Source organism: Medicago sativa, chromosome 4 (genome assembly GCF_051527215.1).
Source record: "Medicago sativa cultivar Bolivia chromosome 4, Bolivia_mono, whole genome shotgun sequence".
Taxonomy (NCBI): domain Eukaryota; kingdom Viridiplantae; phylum Streptophyta; class Magnoliopsida; order Fabales; family Fabaceae; genus Medicago; species Medicago sativa.
The window spans coordinates 15,317,539-15,335,155 of NC_140752.1; the positions used below are offsets into that span (position 1 = coordinate 15,317,539).

A 17,617-nucleotide genomic window follows, 5' to 3' on the forward strand; every position below is an offset into this window, starting at 1 on the left:
GAGAAAACTAGAAAAAAAAATTAACAAGCAAAAAATAATTATATTAACAACAACGGAAAATCCTTAGTAGCATAAAGTGTGTTAAAAAGAACCTAAAAAGTTTACAACCAAACAATAGTAATCAAAGGAAACAAAAATAAGTTAGTCGATCCTTAGTAGCATAAAGTGTACTAAGAAGAACCTCAAAAGTTTACAACCAAACAATAGTAACTAAAGGAAACAAAATTAAGTTAGTCGATGTCCATACAAACAAAAGGGCTCGACCACCATATATGAAAGTTTGAACCAAAATTGACATCATAAGCTTTTAGCCACCAAAAAAAATGTAACTTAACTTTTTCTAAAAGTTGATGAATTGTATTTTCCTTGTTCTTAAAAACTCTATTATTTCGTTCATTTCACAAAATTCAAAGACAATATAATGACATGTTCACGATTATAGGTTGGAAAGGCATAAAGAATATTCCTTTATTTGAGTGGAAAAGAAATCCTATATAACAAGAGGACTATGTAAGACATAAGTTTGTCTATATAACAAGATGTTAAAACAACTTTGTGATTCTCTCCACCATTTTATTGCACTTTATGTTTGTTTATCGCGGTATACAAGACATATATTGTATCATTGAATCAATAAAACATGTCATTAAATTAAATAAGATATTTTTTTCGTGTATAAATCAAATAAGATATGAAATGACTTATTGATTTTTTTATAGTTGATATGAATCTAATCGTAAAAATTACACTTTTTTTTTTAGACGTAAAGATTACATTTAAATGGTGCAAATAATATTACTAATTCACATTAACAAAGTTTGTTTATTATAGGTGCTCTCATCAAAAGGAATGATTTTTCTACAAAAGAAAAAAAAAACATCCAAAAAGTTCAATCCCACGAATCCTAAAATTAGCTGGTTCACAAATAATTGAGTGGACCAAATTAACATCAAAATTTTAAAAGATAAAACTTAAATAAAAATTCCAAATATATCCAAGATTGAAAGTTCCCACTTCCCACAAGGAATATCACAAAAATAAATAAACAATAAAAAATTTCCATTATTATATTCCCTTGGTCATCTGCCACTGCAAAAAAGTGAACCACCATGTTGCATAACACAACAAAATTCATTAAATTTTCACAACACCCAATCCAACTTTCCCATTATTTTTTTCACTTTCTTCATTTCATATCATAAAGTTTCAACCTTTATGCTTCAAATGGAATCAAAATCAATCATCAAACCCTAAAATCAATAACCACCCAAATTTTCATTTTCACTATGGCTTCATTCACAACTACCCTTTACTTCAAATCCTTAATTTTCATCATTTTGTTCATAAAAACCCTATCTTTTGACCCAATTCCTTTGTTTTCCTTTGCTGATTTTGAAAAAGATCTGAAATTTAAGTCCAATGTTGGATTTTATGGTAATGCAAAAATTGTCAATGGTGAGTCCAAGATTCAATTCTCTGAATCTGGGAGAGTGATTTACAAGAAACCCATCAAGGTTTTTCAAGGTAAACCTAAGCAATTAGTTTCATTTTCAACTTATTTTACATTTTCAATCTCAATGGAAAATGAGGGTGGTTTAGCTTTTGTTATGATTCCAAATGGTGTTAAAAGTGTTAAAGGTGATGTTTTTAATAAAAGTTCATCTGGGTTTTCTCTTGGATTGAAAAATAATGATTTTCAAGGTATTAGTGTTGAGTTTGGTGGTTATAAGGATGGTAAAAATGAGATTTTGATTAGAAATGGTGTTTCAAGTGAAAGCTACTTTACAAATTTGGCAATAAAAAGTGGTGAAAAGTTGCATACTTGGATTGATTATGAAGCAAGTTCAAGGAGGTTAGAAGTGAGGTTGAGTAAACATGGAAATTCAAAGCCATTGGATCCATTGTTATGGAACAAAATTGACATATCTAATGTCTTGAAGGAGGAAGAAATGTTTGTTGGATTTAGTCATGTGAAGGGGAATAATGTTTTTCTGTATTCATGGAGCTTTGTTATGAGGAATTTTCCACCACATTCAATGCATTCAGAGCCACTTGATCCTAATGTTTCTGTTAAAAAGAGTGAAACTTCAATGGTTGTTAAACCAAAGGAAAAGGCAAAGAAGAATGATTGTGTTTTAAGAGTTCTTGCTGCAATGATATTTGGTACTGGTTGTGGAGCATTGACAGCATTCACTGTGCTTTATTTGTGGACAATCTTTGGCAATAAACGTGGTGCAGTTGTTCCAGAAGGATGTTCTATGCAACCTTTAGATGTTGAGTATAGGAAAGTTAAAATTGTTGTAGATAATAAAACCATTGGAGATGGTAATAAGTAGATCTTCTTGAGATAACTATCTGGTTTGAAACTTGTTTGTAAATTTAGTAGGTTTTGATCTGATGTATGATGATGATTCCTAATCTATATGCTTTTTATTACATTGTCTGCTATATAAAGAGACTCTAAATTTTGGTGTTTCTTGTATTTAGTAAGTTTTGCTCTTAAGAACTATCTATTTGTTTTTTCTTACAATGTCTATGTTGATCAAATTGAGATTGAAATTAAATAGTCTCTGCATCAAATGCTGCTTATTTTTTTTTATGAACGATGCTCAAATTTAAGCGTTTTGTTTGTTTTAAAAGACCAATTAAAGTTGTAACAAAAAGAAAAAAGAAAGACCAATTGAAGTTGTTGATGTATGTACTGGGTGGTACTGGCAGAGTGTGAATTGGTAATTGTCCACTAGTCTTAGCTAAACTGACAAAAATGCCGAAATTGCTTAGAAACGACGCTATGACCGGGGTTTAAACTCAGGTTACTCAATTGGTAATTTAAGCGTTGTTTGGTACCATTAGGGGTGGCAATCGGCTAGGCCGAGCTAGGTTTTGCGAAGCTTAAGTCTAGAGATACTAGTCTGAACATGTTGACTTGATACGCTTGATTTTATAAACAAAATATATTAAACTTGTGGTCTCGGTGGGGCTCGAACCCGCGACCTTCGGCTATGCTTTTATTTTTTTTTAAACAAAATATATAAACTTAAGCAAGCCTTGTTTGGTACCATTAGGGGTGGCAATCGGCTAGGCCGAGCTAGGTTTTGCGAAACTTAAGTCTAGAGATAATAGTGAACACGTCGGCTTGATACACTTGATTTAATGATCGGCTTGATACACTTGATTTAATGATTTTATTAAACAAAATACAAAATATATAAACCTATGGTCCCGGCGGGGCTCGAACCCGCGACCTTCGGCTCATAAGACCAACGCTCTAACCAACTGAGCTACGGGACCTTACATTTCTTTTCCTTTGGTGAAAATATTTAATAATTGCAAGGCTCATGGAAACATTGATCTCCTTTTTTTTTTCCTTCCTTTTTTGTCAAGGTATGCATACCAATTTAGAGGTGGCAAAATTGATCAACCCACTCTTTTTGTTTGTCCTGCCATTAAACCCATCTCAAATGGAAAATTGCTTTTTTGACATACAAAAGTTCACAATGACACAAGTAAATTACCTTAGAGCCCCCAGCGGTAGTTAACTACCGTTCATAAGATACAATTTAAAAGAAAACCTTGACATTCTAGGAAAGAGAAACACATGGGTGAGTCAAATTTCTTTCTTCAGCTTTCTTCTTCCTCATGTTGTTGTTGTGGGATGATTTCTTCATCTTATCATCTCTTTCTCTATTAGAAATTGGAATCATTGTTTTTTTTATTTTATTGTTAAAAAACATAATCTCAACTTTTGTTTGAAAGCCATCAAAAGAGGAACATTTGTTGAAGAGCACAATCACAATCTGCCATGGAAGAATTAACAATTGGATTTTATTATGATTGATTTATGTTCTTAAAATATTAATTTTGAATAGAAAAGCATAAGACACAAAAAATACCAATTCACCATTTTTGGTTGTGAAATGTCAGTGGAAGAAAAACAGAAGGAAAAAATGGGTTCAGGTTTTGTTGACATTGATTCAATTTATTTGTATTTGTTTTATGTGATTGAACCCAATTCTTGTTCCTAAAAAAGAGCAACAACAACAGCAAGTGTGAAGAATCAAACCCACAAGAATGAAGAAAGTGAATTGCAGTGCAGATACTTTTCTCTCTCATCAATATGAACGGTAGTTAACTACTGTTGGAACCAACAGTAGTTAACTACTGAAGGGGTTTTTGTTCGAGCCTGGTGATTGTTTGGCAACCGATTTCCCCTTATTGTATTTTTTTTCTTCACCCGAGCTTATTAGTGCTTCTTGCACGGGCTTGTCGGTTAATAATATTTTGCCGTTTCAAAAAAAAAAAAAAAAAAACAGTAGTTAACTACTGTCGGTTAGCCCAACGGTAGTTAACTACCGCTGGAGGCATTTAAGTATTTTACTTGTGTCATTGTGAACTTTTGTATGTCAGAAAAGCAATTTTCTCTCAAATGAGGCAGAGTGGGCCAAGTTAGATAGTGGGTCGAAACTACCCACCTCGCTTGCGACCGATTAGTAGTACAAAAAAAATAAGATTTTAAGGGGTTTGGTCTACCAAAACATATATTCTTCAAAACTAGTTCATTGAAATTCAAGGTAATCCAATAACTATTACATAAGCAATGCAATTTAAAATATATTGTCATGTAGAGAAAAAAAAATTAGAATTGATTATAGTTGTTTAAAGTGGATTATGAATGTATTCAAACATAAATCTTTGGCTAAAATGCACTTTTGACCCCCTATATTTGCCATGGTAGCAATTTTGGCCCCCTATTAAAAAAAATCACTTTCTAGCCCCCTAACTTCACCCCATTTTGCAACTCATAGGCCCCCCTCTGATTTTGACCGGGTCAAAGGGCACTGTGTAATATAAAATTTAAAGAAAAATAGAAATAATTATAATAGCCTTATGATTAAAAATCAGTGGTCAAGATTAAAAGAGCTCACATGCTCCCTCTCTTCCATGTACACATATTTTCCCTCCTCCACTCATTACTTCATCTTCTCTTTCTTCTCTCAAAGAAACAACACGAGCAACTCTCTCACCAAAAATGTTTTCCACCACCGTAAACTTCAGCCACCAATCTCCCCACTCCGATCTCCTTTCGCCACACCACCACTACCATTGAAACCTTCTCTTCTTTCTCTTCAAAAACCACTCATTTATTTTAAAATTGGTTAAACTTAAAAAATATCAATCACTGCCTTCTCTCTTATTTTCCGGCCACCATGAATTCCATTTTGAGAAATTAATTTGATATTCTTCTTCCCCATAAGATCCACCATAAAACCCTTAAATTTATTTCTCAATCGGAGCAACTTTTTTTACAACCACCGCGTCGGAGTTCTACGTCTGTTCAATGCTTGTTCGCAAAGACGACGAAGTTCAGGTCGTTCGTGGAACATTCAAAGGTCGTGAAGGTAAGGTTACTCAGGTTTACCGTCGCAAGTGGGTGATTCACATCGAACCATTACTCGTGAGAAAGTTAATGGATCCACCGTTAATGATAGTGTAAATCCTTTTAAGGGCCGTGATGCTGCTGATAAGGAGAATGGGACTAAGTTTGCTCCTGAGGATGTTATGCAGACAGTTGATTAGGGTTCTTGAATCTTAATTTATGTTTTTTGATTCTGGTATTGGAAAATTAGTATGATGAAATTTTGTTTGATTTTGTACTGTTTTAATGTTAAGCAAACTTTTTGATATATCTATTAGATTTTTATTATGTTGAGATTTTGTTTGTGATGAATGAATCCATAATGCCTAGCATAAAAAGATGAGGGAGTTTTACCTTTTCTGGATATTATTTGGGATTTTTAAGATCTGTGAAGATGATATGAGAACAAGAGAAGAGAAAAAGAGATGGGGTTTATTAGACTGAAGGGACACAATAACACTTATATTGAATCTTTTAATCTTGACCATTGATTTAATCTAAGGCTAATAATTATTCCTATCATTATTTTCCATTTAAATTTAATTCAATAATAAGGTCAAAATTAAAGGGGCCTATGAATTGCAAAAAGAGGTGAAGTTAAGGGGCTGAAAAGTGATTTTTTTTAATAGGGGGCCAAAATTGCTACCATGGCAAACATAGGGGGCCAAAAGTGCATTTTAGCCTAAATCTTTTTACCTTCAACTTAGTGTGTGTTTGGTTCAACTTTGAATATAATTGATTCTGACAGAATTGATTCTGATAGAATTGATTCTGACAGAATTGATTCTGAGAGAATTGATTTATGTTTGGATACAATTATGTAGAATTGATTAAACAAACTGATTTATGTTTGGATACAATTATGTAGAATTGCTTTTGAATGTATAATTACTAAAATAGACATAGCTAAAGGAGAATTGATAAAGAAGGAGAATTGATAAAGGACAATAAAGAAAAATAATAGGTTGTAATAATAAAATATAATATTTACTGTTTATAATTGATTCTAGAAAAGCTAGAAGCTAGGATTTGTAGCTTCATGGAGAATTGCTTTTGGAGGATAAAAGCAATTCTGAAAAGCCAAACCAAACACGTTGTTTTTGGCTAGAATTGCTTTTGACACTGTAGAGAATTGCTTTTGGCTGGGCAGAAGCTGAACCAAACAGGCCCTTACTTTTGGTTATAATCAATTTTACAAAATCAATTCTCTCAAAATCAAATTTTATCGACGCATAACCAAACAAACACATAACAATTTAATTAAGTTTTAACTATTGGATTTGGTATGTCCACAATATATATATTTTTTAAAATGTTAACAAATTTCTTAACAATTTTACAGGATCAATTCTCTCAATAAATTTTTGATGCAGCCCAAACATAAACGTAACAAATTAGAGAACAATTCAATATTTAACTATTGGGTTTGACATGTCCACAATGAAAAAAAAATCGCTAACAAGTTTTCTAAAAACACTTCTAAGGACGCAAGTTAAAAAGACCAATATAGTATCATTTTCTTTGAAAATGCTCATTCAACTTTTTAAAAATTTAAAAACGGTTACTCCCAATCAAAAGTTTCTACTACATTTAGTTACTTTAAATAGTGCCTCAAGCAATAAACTGATTGTCAATATTGGTTCTAGTCACGGCTTCAAGCAATAAACTAATCAACTAAGATCAAATTCAAACTTAGGTCAGAGCAATAGATTTTAGTTTTGTTTGGTTGAAATAGAATAAAGGGGGCAGGCGATGCTCCACTTCTGCATTAGTATTTGACATCTATATAAGCAGCTTAATTAAGCAACTTTGGGAACTCAGACTAATTCTTAAAGTAATAATAGTTGTTTCAACAATAATATTGTCTTTTGATACCAACATTGTTACACAGAAACAGAAATGAAAACCAGAAACAATTTCATAACAGCCGGAACAAAAGTATCCCCTTACAACAGAGATTACGAACCGGCAACAGGAAGTTGCAGATATGTGTTATCCATTGCGAAAAGCATCAACATACTCACATCTCATCATGTTCCTGCTGATAATCCTCCTCTTCATCTTCATACTCATCCTCCTCTGCAGTAGCATCTTGATATTGTTGATATTCCGACACAAGATCATTCATGTTGCTCTCCGCCTCAGTGAACTCCATCTCATCCATTCCTTCACCAGTGTACCAATGCAAGAAAGCCTTTCTCCTGAACATAGCAGTGAACTGTTCACTCACCCTTCGGAACATTTCCTGAATTGAAGTCGAGTTTCCGATGAATGTAGAAGCCATCTTCAACCCTGTTGGTGGAATATCACAAACAGTTGATTTGACATTGTTTGGAATCCATTCGACGAAGTAGGACGAGTTCTTGTTCTGAACATTGATCATTTGTTCATCAACTTCTTTAGTGCTCATTTTGCCTCTGAAGATGGCTGATGCAGTGAGGTATCGTCCGTGTCTAGGGTCAGCAGCACACATCATGTTCTTGGAATCCCACATTTGCTGTGTGAGCTCCGGTACACTCAAAGCCCGGTACTGCTGAGAACCTCTTGAAGTCAAAGGTGCAAAACCCAACATGAAAAAGTGAAGGCGAGGGAATGGAATAAGATTCACAGCAAGCTTCCTCAGATCAGAGTTTAGCTGACCAGGGAACCTCAAACAACATGTGACACCAGACATGGTAGCTGATATCAAGTGGTTAAGATCACCAACTGCATCACAAAAAAGCAAACACCAAAATTAGAAACCTTTTTGAACAAATGTAACAAACTTGAAAACATATATGGATAAAAGAAAGTGATTAGAAATGAGGTATAAACTAGCTTACAGCTTGGGGTGGTAAGCTTGAGAGTACGGAAGCAAATATCATACAAGGCTTCATTATCAAGAACCATACATTCATCTGCATTTTCAACAAGCTGGTGAACAGATAAAGTAGCATTGTAGGGTTCAACCACAGTGTCGGAAACCTTTGGAGAAGGGAAAACAGAGAAAGTAAGCATCATCCTGTCTGGGTATTCTTCCCTGATCTTTGAAATGAGAAGTGTTCCCATTCCAGATCCAGTTCCTCCACCTAGTGAATGACATACTTGGAAACCTGCACAAACAAAAGAATAAAACACATCACACCCATTTCAAAATCAGCCTCATAACAATCAAAGTACACCCTCTTACATAAAAAAATACCCATATCATATAGTAAACTCAAAATTCATAAACAATGAAGTTATCATTTCATGATAGTAATACAAATCAAAGCAAGTCCCAATTAACTTAACAGCAACATGACATGGAAGTTTTCAACATTCCTGAGAAAAAGCTCACATGCAAACACCCAATTCAAAATCAGATGCAAAACTTAAAAACATACAACAACAAGCAGTCATTCAATTCTGACAAAAAATGCACTCATTTAATTGAAGAAAAAAAATGCATACATCAAATGCACAATCAGCCACAAAACAGGCAAAAGATCCACTCCATATCAAAATTAACACAAAGAAATCACAAAGCCACCCACAAAACACTATAAACTACGAAGCGCAAACATTCCTCGGATTAGGCATGTACGGGAGTAATACACCAACACATATGATACATTGAATTATATCATTTTCTGAAATTATCATCGGTGTGGCCGTGTCGTGTCAGTGTCCAATGTTCGTGCTTCATAGTAAATAAATCCATGTAGACTTCATTTCATTAAAGAAAACAAATTAAATTTTCACACAACAAATCAACAATCAGCCACAAATCATGCAAAATAACCCACCTATAGCAAAATTAACACATACCCATCACAAATTAACCCACAAAATTCTGTAAAAACCAATCAAACACTTCAATAATTTCATTTTCAAAAGAAGAATAATACACACAAGCAAATCCACAAACACTTCAAAATCAACAAAACCCTAAATTCCAAAAACAAGTAAAAAAAACAAGAAAGAAAATCATACCCTGCAAGCAATCACAATTCTCAGCTTCTTTCCTAACAACATCAAGAACAGAATCAATAAGCTCAGCGCCTTCAGTGTAATGCCCTTTAGCCCAGTTATTCCCAGCACCACTCTGACCAAACACAAAATTATCCGGTCTAAAGATCTGACCGTACGGTCCAGACCGGACACTATCCATAGTCCCCGGTTCAAGATCCATCAGAATCGCACGAGGAACGAACCGGCCACAACTAGCTTCGTTGTAGTAAACATTGATTCGCTCAAGTTGAAGTTCAGAGGTACCACCGTAGCGTCCGGTAGGGTCGATTCCATGTTCGGCGCAAACCACTTCCCAGAATTTTGCACCGATTTGGTTACCGCATTGGCCACCTTGAATGTGAAGAATCTCACGCATCTTGTTGTGAAGAAATTGAAATTAGGGTTTGAAAATGGAAGAGAAAGAGAGGGTTTGAAAATTAGGGTTTCTTGTGATTAGAGTGAAAATGAAAGAGAGAGTGGGTATTTATTTGTTTAATTTGAATTTTAGATTTTGGGAAATGAAATTCAAATTTGAAAATTTGAAATGACAGCTGTTTTTGTGGGACCGTTTGAGAGGGAGGGAAAAAAGGACAGATTATTAGAGTGGTATTTGCATATGGTATTTTGATTTTTTTCACTTTGGTCAAAACTCAAACGGCCAAATTTTATTGAGATTTGAAAACTTATTTTTTAGTACATAGATTTGTTTCTCCAAAAAATTGAAAGATTAGTTAATTAATTTAAGTATGCTTTTTGGAAGAGTGAAAAGTTATGAAAGAAAAAATTTAAAAATTAGTCCAATTAATATACTACTTTTTTGTATGTTTTTTTTTTTTTTTTATCTAGATTCCAAGTATAAAGTTAGTCATATCATACCATCATAATTGAATTATAAATGTGTATGTTTGAATCAATTTTAAAATCAAAAGCTACAAATAATAACTTCAATTAGAATTGGGGAATTAGTCACTTTAGTCCCTGAATGAGAAATGAGTAGTCATTTTAGTCCCTGAATGCAGAGAAATTGCAAAACAGTCCCTGAATATGACTCTGTTAGTCAATTTCAAGGACTAAAGTGACTAACGGAGTCTACATTTAGGGACTAAATTGACTAACGTAGTCTGCATTCAGAGACTAAATTGATTTACAGAGTATACATTCAGGGACTCTTTTGCAATTTATCTGCATTCAAGGACTAAACTGACGACTCCTTTCCAATTCAGGGACTAAAGTGACTAATCTCCCATTAGAATTACTTTGAGTCTCTAAAATCAATTTCTCAAAAAATTACCAAACCTAATTTTATAGAGTTAAAACTGCTTATGACATTTGATAATCACTTATAAGACATTTAAATGTGAAACTGAAAACATATCAAGTGGTAATAATCTCGGTTTCTTTAGTTCAAGGAGGGGGATTTGAACTCAATTTTGTCATGGGACGATATCAGTAGCAGTGGCGTATCTAGGATATTGAACGAGGGGGGCAAACATTTTCGTCTTTTAAAATTTTGAATTTTTATTATCATTGATTTTTTTTGCACAATTTAATCCTCCTTCTTCTACACAAATGATTTATTTGTGTCAATGTTACCAATTAAACTTATTCATTTTTTGGTACAAGTTATTTCACTTATTCTAATATTTACCACATAAAATGTGAATGAGTAGATCAATAATCGATACATATTGATAAGGCATAGTCTTTAAAGATAGAGAGAAAAACAAGGCAAAGGAGAAGAAAACATAATACTACTTTAATCTCTATTATAAGATAAAGTTAATTTTTAGATTTATTCAATAAATAATATATTCAATCTATATTAAGAACTAGATACATCATTTCTTAATGAATTTTATCTTATAATGGAGATCATATGGATGCAAAAGTGATAAGAAAGAAATAAGACAAAAGCAACAAATAATTCCTAATGAAGTAATACAATATATACTTCATTTGTACAAGTATGACATAGACGTTATGACGCGTCAAAAAAGTTATCGTAAAGTTGGACCCTCTCGGTTGAAGTGAGAGTTCTTTAGGCCTAATGTGCAAATTAACAATAGATCTTTGAGCTTAAGGTGCAAAACTTAAAATTCAGGGTGTGCAGAATGCAAAAGAATAAGGATATTAGTGTGTTTTTTTTTTTTTTTAAGTTGATGGTGTGCAGGTGCACACCCTAAGTACACACTGGATCTGATCCTGGTCAGTAGGAGGCGTCATCATTCAATTGTGTGTGTTAATAACAATGGTGTTTAAGTTAAAGGCGTTGAAGGTGTCATACATTTTGTTTTCAAGATATTTGATAATCAATTTAAAAGTGTTAGAAGAATCTAACTAGGATGAAGAATTTGCATTTCTATTCTCTTGGTGACAACATGTCTTCGAAGTTGGTTCTTTCTTTTAGTGAAAAAGAAGCAAAACATGCGGTGTGAGAATGTGATACTTGCAGAAGTTCGTGTTCAGATGGAATCAATATCGATTTCTTAAGAGAATTTTTAGTTGAAGGGGGATTTATGAGATTCTTGATCGAAGTTCATGCTAATGGGAGATTGGTGAACGTAATCAACAATAATTTTATTGTTTTTATTCCAAAAGTTGACCCTTTTATGAGTTGCCATATGGTTTCACTTGCGGATTGTGTCTTAGAAACTTTATCATTAGAAAATGTCTTGAGCACGTTTTCAAGATTTGACTTGGTTAAATGCTAGAAAATATTTGCAAAGTTGAGATGAATTTCCTGAACATCGTTGAACTTCATTTAGGGTGGGTAGAAAATCTTAAGAGCGGATATTTATCTCAGTTGTTTTTTCCATTCAAATGCTTAGCTCGATAATTTAGAGTGGTTCCTATTGTAAATCTTACATGTTGTAGTGTTCTACGAGTACAAGGAAAACCAAGTTATTATAAGGGTACTCTCTAACAGCATCATACTTACATAAGCGCTATGGTCGATTTATCACGTGTTCATTTTGTGTCCTTTTTAGGGAATAAACATGTTATGTCTAATTGTGCGCCCATGTGAGAATGTGTGCTTTTAATTTGATTGTTTATCTGTTGAAACGATGTTTTCATGAAACTGTGAAAAACCACGGTGAAAATCATGTGTGCACAGTTGGGGTTATATGTGATCATTGTGATATTAGTTTATTGATCATTGATTTCATATGATTTGGAATACGAATATGACTGCACATTGATTGTAAATATGTTACTACATATGATTGATGAATATATACATGAACAAGCATGTTGTTGGGATTTACACATGTCAGATTGGTATATAGGTTGTTGTGTTAGCATATATGACGAATCATATGCTCATGTATTTAATAGTTAAGGTATTGGTTCATGAGATTACACTCTGTTGTTAGTTTGTGAGAGACCACACCCTTGATAGCCTAAAAGCTAAAAGGTTTTTAGTATGGTCTGTGACCTTGACGTTTTAGCTAGACTTTTAAAAAGGTTTAAGTCTTCTCTATCTAAAGAAAGTCTAACCTAGCCTTAAAGCCCGGCCTGATTTATTCTCACCCTTACGTACCATTGACAAATAAAATTAAAATACAATGTAAATAGATCAAAAGGAGGATATCTTTGCTTGACTTTAGAAACAAAAATTGTATAAGCATGCATATATAACACGAGTCTTAAAAAAGTTAGTTCACTTCACTTTTTTTTGTTACAAATAAAACAAATAAATGAAATAATGGTCCCGGCGGGGCTCGAACCCGCGACCTTCGGCTCATAAGACCAACGCTCTAACCAACTGAGCTACGGGACCTTACATTTCTTTTACTCAAGTGAAAATATGCAATGGTTGCAAGGCTCATGAAAACATTAATCTCTCTTTTTCTTTCTTTCTTTTTTGTCAATGTATCCATACCAATTTATGGATGGAAAAATTGGTTAACCCGCTTTTGTCCCGCATTCAACCCATATGAAATGAGGCACATTGGGACAACTTAGATAGTGGGTTGAAACTCCCACCTCGCATGTGATAAGTAGTCTGGCACAAAAAAATTTTATTTTAAGGTATTTGGCTTGTCGAAACAAAAATCTTCGAAACTAGTTTACTGAAATTCAACATAATTCAATAATCATTCAAAGCAAATTGTCATGTAGCAAAAAAATGGGTTAATGGCTGCACAAAATATTACTTAATAGAAAAATAATTGTAAAAAGAGATGTTTTAAATTGATCTAACGAGCCAACCTATCCTACACCATTTTTTTTTCAATGGGTTAAGTAAGGAAAACCAACTTAAATGATAGGATACAAAATCTCAACTCTTCCCGCTGAGAATGATGGTTTACTCATAGGACTCAATCTATTTTACCACCCTACATACCAATAAATATGTTTATGAAAATATTGTATCAAAAAATTTAAGGATCTCAAACCTAACAAATTAGAGAAGAATATAAAGAAAATTGTTGGGTTAAGGTTATCCACAATTTTTAAAAAGGTATAAAACTTACTACATCAAACATAAATATGTGTAAACATTTTAATGAGCTTAATTTTAATATTATAAGTTTCGCATTTATGTTGACGTTGGCTTGGCGTACATAACCCGTTTTGCCACTCTACTTCACTTCTAGAAGAACTAAAATTGATTATTGAGGTTTAAAGTTGATTCTGATATAGTTGGAAAGAGTTTATTGATTGTTGATTTGATATGATTTAGAATAAGAATATGACTACACGTTGGTTGTGAAAATGTTACTACATATGATTGATGAATATATACATGAACAAGCATGTTGTTGAGATTTACACATGTTGGATTGGTATGTAGGTTGGTGCGTTGGCATATATGGTGAATCATATGCTCATGCATTTAATAGTTAAGGTTTTGGTTCGTGAGATGTTACACTTTGTTGTTAGTTCATGAGAGACTACACTCTTGAGTTGGTTCACGAGAGACTACACTTGTGTTGGTTCGTAATGATTACACATTTTAGTAGGAGTTACTCTACGACCCTCAATATAGTGGATTATATTTCAAAATTATTTGCATATGATGACCTATGATATGTGTCACACTCATTCAAAGTGTGCATCTCTAGGCTAGTTGTGCATCATATTATCCCGTATGTGGAATGTTTATATGGATGTTATTTACTATGTCATGTAGGCTTGCATATTGTATTTTTGTACATCTGTTGTTTATAAATCGTGACCATCTACTTTACCTGTGGAAATCTGGGTGTGGGTGCATCATACTTTCTTAGTGTCTTAGTTGTGGAGATTGTGATGACACTTAAGACGTGGCGAAGAGGTGATCTTGTTGGCAATCGAAGGCAGTTGGGATCAATGTCATTGGTGGATCCCAATATTATGTCATCTCAATATAGGATCCAGGATCAATCTAATTTGTGATTGTAGAGTCTTTTGTATTTATGTACTGTACTTATGAAATTGTTCTGTTGTAAGTGATATTATTTTGAGCAATGGATGTGTCTGCAATGTTTATACATTATTTCGCGTTTTACAAAGTGTATGATTTAATTTAAAAACTCCTTGTGGAAAATGACTTATGAAAATTTGTCATTGAAAGAATTTTTTACACTCTAATTTTTTTTTTGACAGAATTTTACACTCTAATTTTAGATTAAAGACGATTGTGGTTTTTTTAACCCAAGGTTTTTTTTTATTATTTTAAAAAGGGAAAAAATTGCACATTCATTGTTAAAAATTAGGGTGTTACAACAATGCTTTTAATCTTTATCCGTCTATTGTTCCAATTTTGAAATTTGTACCAACAAGTCATATTAATTTCTATTATAATTCAGTTTTTAGATATACTCTTTCCAACGTCGTTCACATTTTGTTTTAGGTTTAAAAGTTGGGTGTAGTAGACGTTCTCCTTCCATTCGTTTAATTATTTCTTTCAATCTTGTTTTTAGAAATAAGTTATGAAATGATGTTTGACTCGTGATCATTGTGGGTCAAATGAGTGCCTACTTTTAATATGGATCCCCTGTGATCTCTAGTCTTCACACCACTATAAATTATTAATAGTATCATCGTCACCATATCAAAATACAATATTTGTTTTATGAATTGCATGAGACTGTCTCGTAATGATGTGCTGCTCATTGAGGGCCTAATTTGGATATGAATGTCATAAGATCTCTAGTCTCACATAATCATGAATTGTTGATATAATCATTATGAGAGTAGCAAAATAAGTTATTTGTTTTGGATGAGACCATCTCATAATAATGTGTTTCTCAGTCCCTAATTTGGATATGGATGCCCCATGATCTCTAGTTTCACAAAACCATAAGTTGTTGATAGTATCATTGTGAGAGTAGCAAAATAAGTTTTTTTTTTTTTTTGGTACAAAAGAGGGCCAAAGCCCAAAGAGAAAGAAGACTTAAGAAATTAAACGAACATTCCTAGGCATGCAAGCCCCGGAAATATCATCAAACAAAAGACTCTGAAGCTCACTAGGTGGATTTTCCAGGACATGAAAATCTAGAGAATCCATCGAAATGCTGAAATTAGCAAGCCAATCCGCACTTCTGTTGCCTTCACGCCAAGTATGGGTAATTTTGACATTCCAACTCAAACTCAAAAGTTGTCGAATACGCTTGACCAAGGTAGGCGTCGTTTCACCAAAATTGCAATTTTCAGTAATCATATCGACCAAAATCTTTGAGTCACTCTCCACTATAAGATGAGTGGTATTCTCCCTCCACGCCAAGTCCAAACCTAGGTACATGCCCCACATTTCAGCATGAAAAGCATCACACATTCCAATCTTCTTGAAGTAGCCTTTGATCCATCTGCCATCAGAGTCTCGAAGAAGCCCTCCACACCCTGCAAGAGTACCAGATCCCTTCCAAGCACCATCACAATTAAGCTTAACCCAACCAATCTGAGGTCGCACCCAACCGATATATATAGTTTCCTTTTGATGCGGACTTTTTTCGCAACCAATCTGAGCAAAATAAGTTATTTGTTTTATGAATTGGATGACACCATCTCGTAATGGTGTGTTGCTCATTGAGGGCCTAATTTGGATGTGGACGCCTCATGATCTCTAATGTAACACAACCATAAATTGTTGATAGTATCATTGTGTAACCTATTTCTCTCTTTCAATTTTATATTGACTACGGTCTTGCTATTGTTATAAATTCTCACGTTTATAACACGTGATGAGAGTCCACTTATAAATTCTCAAGTTTAGAACACATGAGTGTGTCCACAAATGAGATGTCACTCACGTTATTATGTGCATGACTGTTAGCCGCAAGATTAAAAAAATAGGTAGATATAATTTAGTGTCAAACTAAAATATTTTTTTTACGTAAATTGGTGTCAAACTTTATATATATTAAATGTGTTTTTTATTTCTATTAAATGTGTGTTTTAATTTGATGCATACTCTTCAACTTGCACATTAAAGATTACTTGTTTTTAATGGATCACACTAAAGAGACTTAACCAAAGTGACATGACATTGAACCTATATGATTAACTTGTACACCTTTTATTTTAGAATGATTAACTTGTAAGCAACATTACAAGTTTCCTTTTTTGTTGTTATTGAAGTTAAACAACACTACTAGTTCAAAATACTGTGAATTAACTCCAAAACAGACAGAAAGAAACACATTAATCATAGAGTTTTCCATTTTGTTAAAGGTTATGCCAAGTGGACTTTGATTTAGATGGTATACCAGCAGCAGGGCGGTAGGATTCCATCCAATTGAACTTGCATTATTATTCAGAAACGTATAATTTATTTTAATCGTTAAAAATAGGGTTAAATATGTTTTTGGTCCCTATAAATATACCAATTTTTCGTTTTAGTCCCTCTAAAATTTTCTTTCAACTTTTAGTCCTCCAAAAATTTTCCATCTTCACTTTTGGTCCCTCTTTTAAAGTAAACAAATATGTAGAATTCATATTTTTGAATAAAATTTTGCATAAAAATTAATAATATTATAAGAATCTCTCCCAAAAAAATTTAGAATTTTTTAACAAAACATGAATTTAATATGAATTTTTATATATTTTATGGTTAAAAATTCATATTAAATTTATGTTTTGTTAAAAAATTCTAATTTTTTTGGAAAATATTTTTACAATATTCTACACATTTCTGCACAATTTCATTAAAAAAAAATACTAAAATTAACTTAAAAATAGGGACCAAAAGTAGTGATTGAAAATTTTATAGGGACTAAAAGTTGAAGGAAAATTTTAGAGGGA

The 17,617-nt window shown here is 33.0% G+C and overlaps 2 protein-coding genes and 2 non-coding genes across 4 annotated transcripts; 1 reads left to right on the forward strand and 3 right to left on the reverse strand.

Moving 5' to 3' along the window:
* Positions 1-1,101: 1,101 nt before the first annotated feature.
* On the forward strand, positions 1,102-2,482 carry LOC146926654 (lectin-like protein At1g53070). The gene has a single exon (XM_085700158.1). It carries the CDS (start codon positions 1,287-1,289, stop codon positions 2,334-2,336), a length of 1,050 nt encoding a protein of 349 aa, XP_085556284.1. The 5' UTR covers positions 1,102-1,286; the 3' UTR covers positions 2,337-2,482.
* Positions 2,483-3,217: 735 nt separating this feature from the next.
* Positions 3,218-3,291, reverse strand: TRNAI-UAU (transfer RNA isoleucine (anticodon UAU)). Its single transcript has one exon. It is a non-coding gene; the product is annotated as a tRNA-Ile (tRNA).
* A 3,924-nt stretch (positions 3,292-7,215) lies between these two features.
* On the reverse strand, positions 7,216-9,843 carry LOC146926656 (tubulin beta-2 chain). The gene is made up of 3 exons (XM_085700161.1): positions 9,371-9,843; positions 8,239-8,508; positions 7,216-8,122 (listed from the first exon to the last, which is right to left on the reverse strand). The coding sequence occupies exons 1-3, from the start codon at positions 9,762-9,764 to the stop codon at positions 7,437-7,439; spliced, it is 1,350 nt and encodes a 449-aa protein (XP_085556287.1). The 5' UTR covers positions 9,765-9,843; the 3' UTR covers positions 7,216-7,436.
* Positions 9,844-13,095: 3,252 nt separating this feature from the next.
* TRNAI-UAU (transfer RNA isoleucine (anticodon UAU)) lies at positions 13,096-13,169 on the reverse strand. The gene has a single exon. It is a non-coding gene; the product is annotated as a tRNA-Ile (tRNA).
* Positions 13,170-17,617: the final 4,448 nt, after the last annotated feature.